The sequence below is a fragment of the Cryptomeria japonica genome, chromosome 3 (assembly GCF_030272615.1).
Source record: "Cryptomeria japonica chromosome 3, Sugi_1.0, whole genome shotgun sequence".
Lineage (NCBI taxonomy): Eukaryota > Viridiplantae > Streptophyta > Pinopsida > Cupressales > Cupressaceae > Cryptomeria > Cryptomeria japonica.
Genome location: NC_081407.1, coordinates 997,468,911 through 997,485,092, shown reverse-complemented (window position 1 = coordinate 997,485,092; position 16,182 = coordinate 997,468,911). Strand labels below are relative to the sequence as shown.

At 38.2% G+C, this 16,182-nt stretch overlaps 1 protein-coding gene across 1 annotated transcript in view; it reads right to left on the bottom strand.

The window, feature by feature from the left end:
• Positions 1 to 370: 370 nt before the first annotated feature.
• LOC131045301 (pyruvate dehydrogenase E1 component subunit alpha-3, chloroplastic) overlaps positions 371 to 16,182 on the bottom strand; it is a 34,980-nt gene continuing 19,168 nt past the window's right edge. Inside the window, exons 2-3 of the mRNA XM_057978866.2 lie at positions 1,393 to 2,173; positions 371 to 986 (exon numbers count right to left, since the gene is read on the bottom strand). Coding sequence (XP_057834849.1) covers positions 709 to 986; positions 1,393 to 2,173 — 1,059 coding nt within the window. The 3' untranslated portion in view covers positions 371 to 708. The remainder of the gene's footprint in view (positions 987 to 1,392; positions 2,174 to 16,182) is intronic.

Here is a 16,182-nt window from a genome sequence, read left to right as displayed (position 1 = left end):
CTCTGCAATCCAATCAAGCAATCCTCAATCTCTTGTTTGAGTTAGCTTGATGAAGGAATCATAAGAGTGTGATTCAAAATGTTGATGTAAAAATTTGTTGGGCAGTTTTCTTCAAAACAAAGATTTACAATTGAATCAGTAATTAATATTGTTTCCTCTTTACCCATAAAAATCGACAATTATATACTCTGCAATCCAATCAAGTGAGAGGCATGCAGTAGTTCAAATCTTACAATAAATCACATGATGTATTGCAAAAGAAAGTTACTTCAGTTCAAAGTCATAAAAATAACTTGTAAGCTAAAGCAAATCAAGAGGGGTACAATTTACAGCCTGCATAACAGTAAACTGTACAAAGCTAACAATGGTCTAAAGCAAACCATCTTAAGTAGACATTCAATCTGAAAAATGAGACAAGCATACATTTTATACCAACATATATGCTTATAAACATGTCACTTGAAGCCCAGTAGCATCTTAGGGCAAAAGATATCCACATCGACTGTTGTGTAAAGGACCATTAAAAATTAATCAAAGTGAGACCAACAAATTTACAAGTTAATAGGTAAAGAATACTTCAAATAAAATGAATTTTCACTAGATAGGATGTTACAGTGGTCTTGATGTCATCTCGTGGATTGGAGTATCTGAGAAGCTTCCAGATTACCTTTAAACTTTGAAGACAGGAAAGAATGTCTAATTGCAACTTTAAACTTGTGTTGTGCCAGCAGTAAACCCAGGATCTTCGCATCTGTATCTACCATCTGGTCCTATTCCAAAGCCTTTTGGATCTGCAAACACGTTCTCAAGAAGCTGACCACGCTGTGGAAGAGGGCTTGCATCTGCAAATTCCACTGCATCTTCAACAATCTCATCAATCTTCTTTTCAATTGCCTTCAAATCTAATTCATTGGCCAGATTATTCTCTACAAGGTATTTTCTTAAAGATACTATTGGATCCCTTGCTGCATAATGAGCCTTTTCCGCTGCAATAGCAAAAGAAACTTATCAAATATGCATTACCAGATAAATATCAATAACTGTAGAGTGCCTCCTCTTGCTAAATTGAAAATTAAAAACAGTGGAAAATAAGCATTTGCAGCGTAGATAGTTACAGTTAGGTAGTTTCATTAAGGAGGTTCGAGAACACAGTAGTCTGCTATTAGATAACTTACAAGTCAAATGCAGTTAATCTGCGAAAAATAAGGCTCAAATTGGACATGTAATTTTGTCATGTCATAGATTCTACAGTGTTTCCATGGACATCAATAAAGAATTTGTTTTGTTCATAAAACAAATGCAAAAAGGAAGGGATTCTAATGTAAATCTAAAAGGTGCAGGTTGCATTTATCATAGCAATGGCACAGTTAAGGTAGACAAAGCTAATCTTACCAGGATCACGAAGCTCATCAGGATCAGCCAATGAGTGACCTCTAAATCTGTATGTCTCACATTCAACAAGTGTAGGACCATCGCCTCTCCTTGCTCTGGCTACAGCTTCCTTAGCCACTTCTCTCACCTTCAACACATCCATCCCATCAACATGAACACCTGGCATCCCAAAAGCAGGTCCTTTCTTCCAAATCTCTGGAACTGAAGTTGCCCTAACGTGGGACATTCCAATAGCCCACAAATTGTTCTCCACAACAAAAATAATTGGAAGCCTCCAAAGAGCAGCCATGTTCAAGCACTCAAAGAACTGTCCATTATTGCAAGTCCCATCTCCAAAGAAAGCAACTGTAACTGCATCAGCACTGTCATCCTTGAGCACTTCACGCTTATATTTGGTGCTGAAAGCAGCTCCAGTAGCAACAGGAATTCCTTCTCCAATAAATGCAAAGCCACCAAGAAGGCCGTGTTCTTTAGAAAACATGTGCATAGAACCTCCTTGCCCTCTGCAACACCCTGTTGTCTTTCCAAAGAGTTCACTCATGACAGCACGTGCAGGCACACCCTTGCTGAGTGCATGGACATGGTCTCTGTAAGTGCTGCAAACATAATCCTTAGCCTTTAGGAGCTTGATAAATCCTGATGAAATGGCCTCCTGCCCATTATACAAATGCACAAACCCAAACATTTTCCCTCTGTAATACATCTGTGCACACATGTCTTCAAAGGATCTTCCCAGCACCATGTCTTCGTATAGTTCCAAACCCTCCTCCCGGGTGATCAGCTGGAAGAAATCATTCCACATTCTCCATAAAGACAAGTTTTTTCATACAAAATTCAGAGCACTACAAAAATAAATTTCACAAAAATATCCACATATAGACCAATCCAAAGAAATCATTCCACATTCACCATAAAGACAAGTTTTTTCATACAAAATTCAGAGCGCTACATAAATAAATTTCACAAAAATATCCACATATAGAACAATCCAATAGAATACTGCAATCGACGTTGAAATTTAACCTGAAGGATTCACTAAAATAGCGTATTTGACTCTTAAACTGGATACATTTATGCAATATTTGTCAAATTTGGCCAAAGGGTTATCTGCCTGAACCCAGAGATTTCTTTTATTAACACAAGTATTTTTAATTAAAAAGAAGTGTATGAAACCCTATGTCTTCTTCTGATCAATGTTTGTGAATATTGTTTTGGATAAATAACTGCATTGTAGATTTTTCACACGTCTAGAAGTTTTTATAATCAGCTTCAGAAGAATAATCATAACCTAATGTTGAAACATCAATTCTATTTCAACTGCCCATCTAAGATTCTCTCAAAGATAAATCATGGGTCAGAAACAGGAAAGAAAGATCCATAAACAAGGGTGACTACTCCACACCACTGCTCATCAACAACAGATAATCTAAGCACAGTGTTAAACCAAGCCCAATGGTTCAATATGCAACACCAATACTAGTAGAATGGATAGAATTTTTCTTGATTCAATTAATGGTAACAATCCTCATAACCTTGCACAAATCTGCACGTCCTCACATGCTACAACGATTGCATACTAGTGTAATGGTTCAAATACCTAATGTCAAGATTCTCTCAAAGATCAAATATGGGCCCGAAACAAGAAAGAATGATCCATAAACAAGGGTGAATATTAAACACTGCTGTTCATCAACAACAGATAATTCTAGCACAGTGTCACACCAAGCCCAATGGTTCAACAAATACTAGTAGAATGGATGGAATTTCCTTAATCCAATTAATGGAAACAATCATAATAACCTTGCAAAAATCTGCAACCCCTCACATGCTACAACCAATGCTCAGACTAACTTGCAAATGAAATAAACAAGCAAAAGAATATACAACAAGAAGGAACCATGGCAACAATGTTTGACCTAGAGAAACCCAATGCGGGAAGAGAACTCCAGTGATGAATCCACTAGAATGAATTTTTGCAACAGTTCCTTGAATTGAGTTGGATGCACATCAAATATGGATAATCTCAAAACCTTGTATATGTTGTCTACAGCCACTGTATAAGTGTCAAAACGAAACACAAAGCATCAACTAGTACTCTTCATTGTGACCCTAGCTGATACAACCTGCATCTCTGCTCCTCTTAGACTATGACCCCTCAAAATGATGAAAATGAAAAAGTAAAAATGCCTTCAATGCTTTTTAGTTTTTCCTCATTTCTCGAGCAAGAATGTAATTAATAACTCCCTCTTGATTCCTAAAGTCAGCAGACAAGTACAAATTCCAAAAAGGAGAAAGAAAATGCCTGTCGTTCCAAATTCCAGTTCCCTAGCAGACCAGAATGTGTAAATGAGTCATACGTCCCTTTGTGAGGTCTAGGTCCACAGGAGCAGATTCCAGTTCCTTGCTGGCAAATTAGGGTTGACCTATTTTGTCAACCACTTTACCTAGATCTTCCATAGGCCATAACTTTTGCATCTGGACTCAAAATTAGGTGCTTGCTTTTTTGAAATTGTACTAATTTTCAAGGGTTATCCAAATCTCTAACCAAATTCAACTTTTGATTCCATATTCATGTTCATTTTGCCCCTGCAACATAACTACGTCTACGAGACTCTGAATGAGCTGAATCAATGCCAGAAGTTGTCTCACCTGCCAATGAAGATTCCAAGATATCTCATACCATTCCAAAACCTCCATAAGCATAAAACAAATAGTCCACTGTCCAAAAACACCTCTATGACATAGATTTGACAACACGTACCAATCCAATCTTGAATGCAAGACACCTCAATAGATGAGAAAAGTTACAAGTCCTGAGTGAAATTGGAAAATGAACAGCACGAACAAGTTGGAATCCCTGGGTGATTTAAAAAAATAGGAACTTAACAATAGTACCATCTAAGGACATGTGTCACGCCCCTGCTAGAAATCATAACTTTAATAGATAAATTGTAGCCTTAATAAATAAATTAATAACCTAGGCAAAGAAATAAAAAAAAGGCAAGAGGCCCACCCCTACTAAGTAAATTAAAATGGCATTAAATTATTTTTAAGGGCCGACTAGGATAATACCAAGGAGCAGAGACTAGTTTGAGGAAATTATATTTACCAACTGTTATATAATTGCACTCAACGGCAGTGATTGGTTAGGAGGAGATACTTCCCTTCCAAAGGGGATGATGCTAGTGAAAGGATGTAACCTTTCCCACAAACAAAGATACAAAAAAGGAGACACTCCATTGTAGAAGGCATCCAAGAAGGATCAAATCGAATATAATGGACATTGATTGGAAATCACAAAATAGAAAATAAAAAGCAGAAATCTGATTTCTGGTTAACAGCCTTGGATACAAAAGTTTACATATGATATGAATCATGGAATGATCAAATAGAAAATAAAGAATAAGAAATCTGGGCACTGAATGAATGGAAAAAAGCATTTGATCTACAATCAGAAAATAAGACAAATAAGAGCAGAATCTGACCTAATATTATCAGCCTGAATTAAGTAAGTTTATGTGTGGAAATGTGATGAGTATATAAATGCGATATCTATATTTAGCTGAAATATATAGGGACAATCAATCAATGAATTAAGATCAAAATTCAGAGATATAAATTGCATTCAGACAAGGCAGCCATTTGTATTTAACAAGTAATTGGTATGTGTTGTGACCATCTCACACATCGCCCCATCAAAATGGGGACCCTCGCTTTTTTTTGTCTGGCTTTCTCTTTGCTTGCCTTTTCTCTGCTTTCGTAGTCTTTGAGTGAGGAGAGTTGGTGAATGGTCTAGGTCAGGTGAGTCGATGTTGGGGTTTCTTTCGAAAGCCTCCTCTCGGTTTGGTTTATGTATTGTTTTAGGATGATTGAGAGAGTCATTGCTCCTTGTCAAAAGTCTAGGAAGAAACCTTAATGTAGTCTTGCTTTTGAAGGTCTGATAGCTTAGTTTGAGTGAGTCAGGGAGATGAGTGAAGAAGATGAACTCTTAGAGTCAGTGTCGTCAAGGACCCCCCCCCTCCCCCTTAAAGATTTGGATTAATCATGAAGCAGTAATCAAGTGCAACCTCGAAGTTTGAGTGAGAATTAAGAATTTAGGCAAAGAAGACCAAATTCGCTCAGGTACCTTCCTGAGGTACAGGAGCGAATTTCTCCTGAGCTTTCTTTATGCTCCTAATTTGGATGGAAATTTAACTCTTGAGCATGGAATGAAGAGAGATCAACTTGAATTTGCCCTTAGGGGTGCACTAAGACAAACTTGGACTTGAAAATTCGTCAAGGGAGGGAAGAATTTGACCTAAAACATCAAATTCGCTCCTAACCCTTCCAAGGGTACAGGAGCGAATTCTTCCTAAGCTTCCTTTGTACCCCCAATTTGGACAAGGGCCTCATTCCAAGGTATCAATTGAGAGAAAGATCAACTTGAGCTCACATTTGGACATATATTTAAGCAAGTTTAGACTTGAATGATCAAAGGAAGCAAGCAATTTGAGGCCTGAACACCTAATTCGCTCAAGTACCTTCCTAAGGTACAAGAGAGAAATTTTCTTAGAAGCCCATCTTGCCTCTTAAATCATTTAGGAATCCTTGACTCTAGGCTAAAATCTAAGCAAGATTGACAAATTGATGCCTTGAGAAGTGAATTGAAGCAAAGGAAATGATGAATTTGAGACTAAATGACAAAATTCGCTCTCGTCCCTCCTAAGACCCTCCCTTTTGCTTCAAATATGGACTAATTTCATGCCTTGGAACCTCAACTAGGATGTTATCATGCCTTGGGAACAATTGAAGTAAGGAAAATAATGAGAAAGTGAAGGATTTGAGCATCTTTGCCAAATTCACTCTTGACCCTCTCAAAGGGTCCAAAGCGATTACATTGAAGGCATGTACCTTCCAAGGGTACACAAGCGAATTTCTTGGAGAGACTTCATACTTCACCTAAAGCATTGAAAGAATATTATTTTGAACAAAATTAAAGACAAGTTAGCATGAGCATGATGAGAGAAGGATTGGAAAAGTTAAGTTTAAGAGCAAAGTTGAAGGAATGAGAAGTGAACTGAAATTAAAAGGAATTTCGCTCAGGACCCTTCCCAAGGTACCAAAGCGAAATGCATTGAGCGAAATGACTAATTTGCTGATGATGGTGTGTTGAAAGTTTGCTTCAAGGTGATCCTGGTGTTCAAACATCTCAAGCTTCCTAAAGATCATAAGTATTGAGCATGCCTTCATTAATAGGTAAAAAACTAGAGGATATCTCCTAGTTCGCTTCTGTACCTTTCAAAGGTATAGGAGCGACATTGATGATTGAGGCATGTACCTCTTCAAGGTACAAAGGCGAAATCACCACAAGAGCAAAAGAAATTGGAGAAAAAGCAATGCAAGTCGGCCAAGGGAGCATTAACGAGTTAACAAACCGATTTCACCCTTTGGCACCAAAAACAATTTTCAAATTTTAATGAAAAGTCGGCCAGCTTGGAGAAGGTATAATTTTTATTTTTTTTATATAACAAAGTCGGCTTTTCAAGAGAGAGATGAAAGCACCTATATAGGAGAGTTGATCCTTGATCACTCATCATTCATTCAAACACATTCTTCCTTAGCGAATTTAAAGTGCAGACTTAGGAAGCGAACTTCATCAGCAGATTTCATCAAGTATTAAAGAAGCCAATTACAGATCCTAAGAAGGAAGCTTAATAATCTTCATGAGCCGAATTTTACAAAAAGCAAACTGCAGCGGCTGACTTGTAGGCGAATTTCAGAGCTTCATAAGGCAGATCAAGGCAAATTTAATAATCTTCGAACCTAGACGTAATTCTCCAAAAGTGCGAATTCAAGGAACAAAGGATATAATTGATGAATTAAGAGGGTGAATTTAGAGAATACCTACCCTTCTAAGAAGGCTCTAACATATTTAAGGTGCAGGTCTGAATCATTTAAGGAAGCTATCTTGTGAAAGCATCACTTGGAAAGGAGGTCAATTCAACAGCAACTAACCATTTACCCATCTTTTCAGGTTGATATCTTTGAAATTAAGGTTAAGGTATGTGCAATCTGATTTATTTAAGGAGATTTAATGAAGATCTGATTTAGTTCAATGTCAATTATTTTTGTGAAGTTAGGTCTTTATGGTTCAGCTTGATTCATTTGTCAGTTTGAAAATTCGTAATTTTAAAGATTATTCTTTTTTATTTTCAAATTGAAGTTTATAGTATAGGCATAGTTGCTACTTTAAGGTCTTGGATTGATCATCCTTGTGACCTATCCCTCTAAAACCCTAACTTAAGGTATCTATATAGGTGACGAATGGCAAACCCCAAGGCAAGTGGATCCTCTACTCGGCAAGCCCTCATTAAGGAAGATCAAAGGAGTGACGGCATAGAGACAAAGATCACATCGAGGTGGGGTAACATTGAAGATACCAACCTAGGAAACTTCAATGTGAAGAAGTTTCGTGAAGAACACTAGTTTGGCAAGCCATCACCCATAGCCAAGAAGATAATTGAGAGTGGAATCATCAAAGCGGCAGGTTTCCCTCCCACAGTCAAGTGTCATGAGCTAATGATCGAATGTGCCAAGCACTATGATTCGCATTCAAGGACAATTATGGCCAAGGATGGGAGTGTCCTCGCCTATCTCTCAGAGGGAGCTAAAAGTGAAGTTTTTCATCTTCCAAAGTAGAGGGATATGATCTACAAGAGCCTAGAAGGATCCAAGTCTATCTACAAGGATGATCATGACACTCGTCTTAATTTCGTCAATAAGAATTGGTTGCTCAAAAGTAGGTCTCGCCTGAATAAGATACCCAATGCACCTCATAGAATTGATTTCCAAGAAGAATTCAGAGACTTGATAACCATGCTTAATCGAGTTGTAGGTGCCTCTCAAGCCTTCTTTTTCGACAAGTGGATGTTTTTCTTTATACAAGTGATCGTACAAGGGAAAGGGATGTTCAACTGGGCCAGAATTATTAGTAATCACCTAGATGTGCAGTTGAGGAGGTTAGTCCCTACTAAGTCATTCCACATGAGCTCATATGTTATATATTCTTTAGCCAGATGTTATGAGTATGCAGGACTACCACACAGAGGCATTGTTGGGAGAGGGCCCGGGGAGATAAGGGTATGTGATTCCTATGCCCAATTATATCATCCACCTAAGAAGTAATACAAGATAGTCAATGATACTTTCGCAATGCATATCACTAGGACATTACAAGGAGGAATTCATCAACGACTATCTCTAGAAGCACAAGAGCTTGTGATGAAACACGATGCATGGTTCATTCAATTTCCTAAATTCACCTACATCAGAATTCATGGATGTCCTTCACCTCCTTATATGTTGCCAAGGTATCCAACGGATAGGATAGTACTACTTGAGGTAACTCAACAGTTGGCAGCGTGTGCTAAGGCATTGAGGCACAAGCATGGGAATGGTATCCCTATACCCATTTCGCTTGGAAATTCAATTGAAGTTTGTCCTAATTCTCAAGCAGCTGAAGATGCAGAAAAGGAGCTATCTCTCTACTCATTCACATCTTTTGATTCGAGAGATAATTTTGATCCTAGTGGTCATATGGAAGAAACAGTCGGGAAGAAACACAAGCATGGTCCCAAGTAGAGGATTTTTGGATAAAAGCTCAAGATGATTTGGAAATAAAGAAGAGGATGCACTCTCGATTGCCCTTGGATCTTATCAAGAGATGCAAAGTTTATAGAGTGGCAGATCAAGCACAAGACAGTAGCAGATATCTTCACTCTTCCTATAAAAAGGAAGACAAGGAAGTGAAGATCGATTGGGATGAACAAGAGGTCACTGACTTGAGAGCATTGATGGATCCAATTTTGAGTTGTACTCACAGATGGGTCGATGTTCAGCATCAAAAGTTGAAAGAACAAGGCATAGCTATGACATTCAACTTGGAAACAAGATCGGAAGAAGGAGAGGCGAGTGCAAGTGAGAACACTTCTCATTCCAAGGGATCGAAGAGAAAAGAAGGATCTGAAAAGAGAGAATCGTCCAAGAAGAAACAAAAGGTGAATCCAGATCATCCTCCTAGTGCTTCCTCTAGACATGAAAAAGAGATAGGCCAAGGAAAGGATCAAAGAGAAAAGGTATATGAGATAGATGAGTCCATGGAGTCCACAGTGCAGAATGATAGACAAGACAAGAGAAAGACACCTCAGCAATCATCAAGTCAGTCTTTTCCTCTCCAAGTTTATGATAATGAACAGCAAGAAGAAAGAAATGATGACGAAGAGACATCTCCTTTTAGAGGCGAGAGGCCATTGCCTGAGGAAATGCAAGTAAAAGAAGGAAAATCTTCCATTCCAAATTGGCTTAGAGAGAGACTTACAAGGGAAGTTGTAGTTGAAGAAGAGGAGCAAGTATTCGATTTGGAAAGTCTTCTAAGCAAGTCTCAAGAAGGGATTGAAAAGAAGAAAGCTACAAAGATATCTAAGGTGATCAGAGATGATACGGGCTCCAGAAAGATACAGATAGCTACACCAACGGTGGACAAATATGATGATGAGATAGTGGCAGAAGAATATGATTTGGAGACATTTGATCTTAGTCCACTTACCTCCAAGCAGGCCATGGAAGATGCGACTGATTCAACGAGGGCAGTCAATGATAAGCTAAAAGAAGAAATAGAAAAGAATAAAAGGTTGGAAAGAGAGATTAATGCTTGGAGGAACTATTTTAGCCAGCTTAATGAGCCATAAGGGGACAGGATCCAATAGTCTCACCCTTGCAGGCACTCCCTCTTGACTCAATAAATCGAGTAGAAAAGATGAAGAACTCAGCCCAACACATGGATACATGGATTGATAGATCCTACATGGTAGCCAAGGAATTTGTCGGAAGAATGATGAAAACAATCCACAGGGCCATCCAAGTCCTTGAGATCATTCATAATCTAGTGGTAATTGTCGATGCATTCACTCACACTAGAGATATTACCATCTCAGTGTTGCAAATAGTAAGAAAGACATCAAGACAAGTTTTAGCACAAGAAAGGCTAGTTGATGGTGGAACTCATAATTTCCTACAATGGTCAACTTTGCTCCAAATGAAGGAGGTTCTATTCAAGGACATCAATAGTCGGTACAACCAAGTTGAAAACACCATCCATCCTATTCAGGATAAGGTGTTTGATGTACTATGTGCAATCCTTGATAGAAGGATAGAGATTGAAATAGATGTGAATATCCAAGAGTTGGAGGACAGAATCAAGGCCATCTTTTGTAGAGAGGACAGCATGATTACAAAAAAGCAGCGAGATCAGATGTATACTACTATGTTCCTGATTGAGAAAACAAAAGAGCTGGAGCACGGATGGGAGATGACTCTTCTTGCGGCCTTTGATGAGGTCCTTCACTTAGAGGAACGAATGAAGAACCTGCCTGAGATTCCCATTGCAGAGATTGAAGGGATTACGTCCAGATTCATTGAATATGCCAAAAAGAAACAAGGAAAAGGGAACAAAATTCTAGATGAAAAGTTGTTATGAAATGATGTGGCAATTCAATCCCTATTGGAGGATGCTTCCTCATTATTTGTGCCAATTTCTATTGGCTATGTTATGATAATGCTTATCTAAATAGGGTTATTTTTGTAACAAACCCTAAATAGGGTTTAGGTGTCAAAATCTGAACCCTTGATCTTCTTTAAATTTTGGGCCATTCATTGTATTCGAGAATGCTATATAAGCTCTCACTCATTTCATTTGTAAAGGAATGTTAATTTAGCAAAGAGGTAGTAGTTATTCATACAGAGCTAGCTTGCCGGTTCGGGTTCGAGCACCGGTTCGGGTTCGAAGGACCGGCACGCCGGTAAGGCAAAATTTTGAAAAGGGGTTTGGGTTCGTTTGGGTTCGTTAGTACAAAAACAATTAAAACATATATATATACTATTATTTATTATATACTATATAATAATATAATATACTATAATATTTATATAATATAATATATATTATATTATATTATATTAAGTTTCATACAATAAATAAAAATATATATTATAAAACATGATTCCCGATAAAAAAATAACGACGTCTATCCCTTAAATATATTATTAAGTTTTAGTAGAGCTGCGTTGGAACAATAGTGAAGGATTTCCCACGCTTAAGGCTCGGGCGTCAAACAAAAGGCACAGGCTCCAGATTGAGGAATGCCCCGAGCGTAAAAAGTCAAGAAAAAAATCTCATCAAATTTCTTTAAAAAGCCATACGGGATCTCAAAATTTCATACCCCAAGCTCTCCCGAAATGTCTGAACTTGCAACCTCACGCACCACGTTGGACTCATAGACTGTTATTTTTAAATATATTTTAATTAAAAACCCTAAGCACTACTCCGTACGAATATTTGGGCGAAATACAGCAAATATTTTAGGTCTTCTTTTTCAATCCGCCGAATTTCAAACATCATAGCCGAAATTAGGTGAACCCGATAACCTAGGGCTGTGGCATGTCAACAGAAGGAGGCCAAAACATTAGATAAATTTTGCCAAAGTTAGTCACCGAACCAAACCGAACTCGAACCCGGTAACTTAGATAGAGAGTAAATTTGGTGAAGAGAGAAAGTAGAGCAATTGTTGTTATATTTTGCTATGAGATTAATGAAACATTGAAGTTATGGTGTTTTATTGCAATCTTTGTGGCTTCTTACATAGTTTATCTTCTTGAATCACTTTATTTGAAGATAATATTTAGATGTTAAAGTTAGATTGAATGATGAGATGTTGTGTATGAACTATTGTGAAGCTCATAGTCCAAACCTTTAGCCTCTTACTGATTGTAAGTGTGCCCTGTGTGGTGGAGATATTGAAACTGTTTAGGGTTCAATCAATGCTTGAGTATTGATATGTATCCTATTGATAGTATCTATGTTCATGAATGATTTGAAAATCTTTGATTTCCCTTAGAAGATTGCACCGATTCCAGTAGAGTTGTTGTTCTATGGCGATATTGAAATTGGTAGAATTTCACTAAGATTGCCCTCCATTTCGTCATTCATAGGCCTACTTTAGCATAGTCTTCCCTAATCCCTTATCTTTTGTCCTTTTTTTGAAACATCGGTTAGTATTAGTAGACTCCAGTTCCTCATTGGTCAAGTAGTTGCAAGAACCAGCTTTCATAGAAAGTACGTAAGGCCCCTTGATGAAACAGCAAACACAACGAACATTGGTGCTTATCCACACGTAGAGAACCTACATACCAGAACCTTCGAGTTGCCTCGATTGATCCTTAGGCGAAATCTTCAGCATTCAAGGAAACTTTGTTCAAGAGAGGATAAGATGCCTATGGGTATTTTATTCTGTGTTTGATCATGTAGAAAAGACACATCAACAGTATGCAATATGATTGAGTCTATTTTTTATTATGAAATCTCTACTGAATCTTGAATTTATCTATTAAATTAAATTGCCAGTCTATTAAGATTCTTAGAACTAGTATTTAATCAATTAATTTTCCTACAAGCAATCACATGTGGGATTAGTAAGGAAACAGGGTAGGGAGATGCAGTAGACCAGTTCCCTCAATTAAGTAGACCACCCCAAGTTGTTTTGCTTGTGGACCAAGGAGTTTAATTGTCTTGGTTGGATGTTCCACACCCTTGGGCTTAAGTTGTGGAGAACAGTCTCCCAGCCCTATCGTTCTTCCCATCAAATCCCTAATATGGTTGGCTGTTGGAAAAAACTATAGTATGGATCCAAATGTATTTAGGAGATATTGTTTAACAATACAAATCATCACAATCATTGTCATTGATATTAATTGATTATTTCACTTAAGTTCAATAGCTATTATGTAGTTTAGTTATAGAATACTCTTTGTAAATAAGTCATATTGTTGGAATTGTTATTTTTAGGCAAAAATCAGATATATCCAAAAGGAGGACATTACAGCATATTCGTAGTAAATTGAGTAAATAAATACAATTCTGGGTTCAACAGTCAACTGAGTGGGAAGAGTATAACAGCAGAGTCACATGCAAATGCTTCGCAAATTTCTTTTAGCAGGCAATGCTCAAATTTTACAGGAGATTTTTTTGACGCCAGTGGTTCCATATTTTTTGCCTTGCTTGTTTTAAGTAATTACCAAACAGTGATAGATTTATTGTACCAAATTTGAAGGTAAAATCTAGAAGACAATGTCAAAAAGGAGGGAAGACAAAATGTGCAGCCATATGACAAATTGGTTACGTATTCCAAGAAGACGTCCACTACATTTTCATAATCCATCCCCTGCTGGAAACATTTGAGGTATGTGGGCACAGGTTTGAAACATTCCCCAGCCATCCCCAATTTGCTAACAAACTGTAAATGTCCCAAAAATGTCAATTTTTTTTAGGAATGCCCACAACCATCAAGACATGACTAGTCATCCTCAAGAGGGAGTGCCTAGATATCCTTTGACATTTCTAGGTGTTTCTTAAAAATAAAATGAAGTCTCAAGGACATTTCAACTAAGGGATGGAAGCAATATAAACCTTGTCCTAATCAACAGAAAATGTCTTATTTATAAGACATCACAAATTTTAAAATTCATAGAAGGCAGCAATCGAGGGTTAACAACAGCCATAATTAATGACTCTGCAAATCACACAAGCAACAAGCAATAAACATCAAAATAAATATTAACTTAGCCACGATTCCTTAATACTGTGATCAAGGGAAAAAGACACACTATAATAATAGTGGGGTGCGATTGTATTAAGGTTAACAAGCCGCTAATGAAAGGGCAGCGGGTATGAAGGAAGGGACATCCCTTTAAAGAACGACTGCAACTAAATAAGGGACACCCCCTTTCGCATTCTTCTTCAGGGGAATATAACCAGATCAGCCTGGGAGTGGACAAGGCATAAGGAAAGACAATTGAACAAGGACCGGTATTCATAAGAGCAAAGCAATCCTTAATACATCAGCGATCAGACATTTAGATCAGTCCAGAAAATCTTAATTATTGCAGGCTGTAGCATTGTTATTTATTTATGGTATGCATGAGATACTTAATGTATGCAGGAATATGCCGGAAGGAGGGTTCTTGGTCCGGCCTCGTCCTAACTGGTTGCTAAAATAGTTATAGAATCGAGCATGCAGGAACTAGCTCTGGAGTAAGTAGGTTCTTCGACTGCACCTGGGACTGGATCCACTTGAACTTAAACTGGGTAAACGGCATCGTTCTGGCAAACCGTTAATGGGCGAAAGTTGGTGGGTGGGTTATAGATAGAGGGGCTTAACTAATTGCTTAATAAACAGGATCAACCACTACAACTATTGGTGCTTCACCGACGGCTGCTTCATCAACTGGATCGACTGCAATTCCTGACCCCGACCTGACCATCTCCTCGACTTCCGGGAACCAGTCTCTCCCCTCCGAGGTCCACCATGCCAGGAGGGGGATGACAACCCCCAGCACTTTATCATCTCCCAACTCCTTTTACAACTTTTCCCCTTCACTCCCCCCTCAGGACATGTCATGCATGGGGGCGGGGTAGCTTATAATAGTAGGGCCCATCCAACCCTAGGCGGGGGGTTTTCCTATATCCACCCACCCTCCCCCGCCTTTGAACATTAATTGACTGGGGCTGATTAATTAAGCAGAACATTTCAATCGGTGGAGGGATGGCCCATCAACAATCGATGAATCCAACAGTGAAGACGAGGGCTGGGTAAACGGTACTACAGCACTCACCATGTTTCAGATATAAGGTCACCGTGGGGAAACCATTATTGGCGTATTGGCATTATTGGATTTAACACAACATGAGGGCACTACTACCTGGTCTCAGGAGGTAGAAGACTGATAATCCCATGAGGCCAAGGGGATGCAAGGTGTCCCCTGCCCTTGGTCTTAGAAGGGAAGGACACTCGAGACACCCTATTGTGATTTCCCCACCAACCTCAAGTTCAACAATGGTTAATATATTCAAGGAGTCTCAATCATGGCCAGACGAATAAGGTGGCATGAGTAGGGAGAGCAGGTACAAGCTTCTTCACTAGGTCCACCACCTCATGAAGGATGGATGGCAAAGGGCTACATGTGGCCAAGAGGGATGGTGTATCCGCTCTTGGGCCTAGGGTAGAGGATTGCTTCAGGCGCCCTGTCATGTTCCCTTATCCATACTGTTATGATTAAACACAAATATTAAATTATCGATATTATATGATTGAGTTGGTTGTGATAATCAACATTATGTATTGTTTTTTTCAATAATTGTCTAACTTGTTTGCAGGGTTTCAAACAGGATCCATCTTGTTTTGTATTCTTTGGTAAAGGTTATTCCTCTAACTATATTATGCTCCTTGTTTTAATCGAATTTGTGATTCTAGGGCAAAATCTAGGGTAATTCCCAAAAGGGGACATTACAACATCCACCAACTGTCTTAGAGAAGGATGCCTGTCCCCTACAGCCCAATCTCGAAAAATGCAATTTAAAAACAAAACATACAAAAAATGAAAATAAATAGGGGATGCTTGGGCCCACAAGCAGCACCACACCCTTTACAACAACCAAAGTTGCATGGAGATGGATATGGATACAAATTCAAATACAGTATTGGATACAGATACGGCCAGTTTTTAAGACCCCAATATGGACACGGTTGGACACGTCATTCATTAAAAACACATACACATAATATAACACAATTTTCTAAGTTATTAGAGGAGATTTTCATTACTTTAAAAGCAATATAAACATATAATTGGTACATACATTATTATAAGTTGCTATAAAATTTTACAATATGCAAAAAATAGTAGAGTTGCATTGGAAGA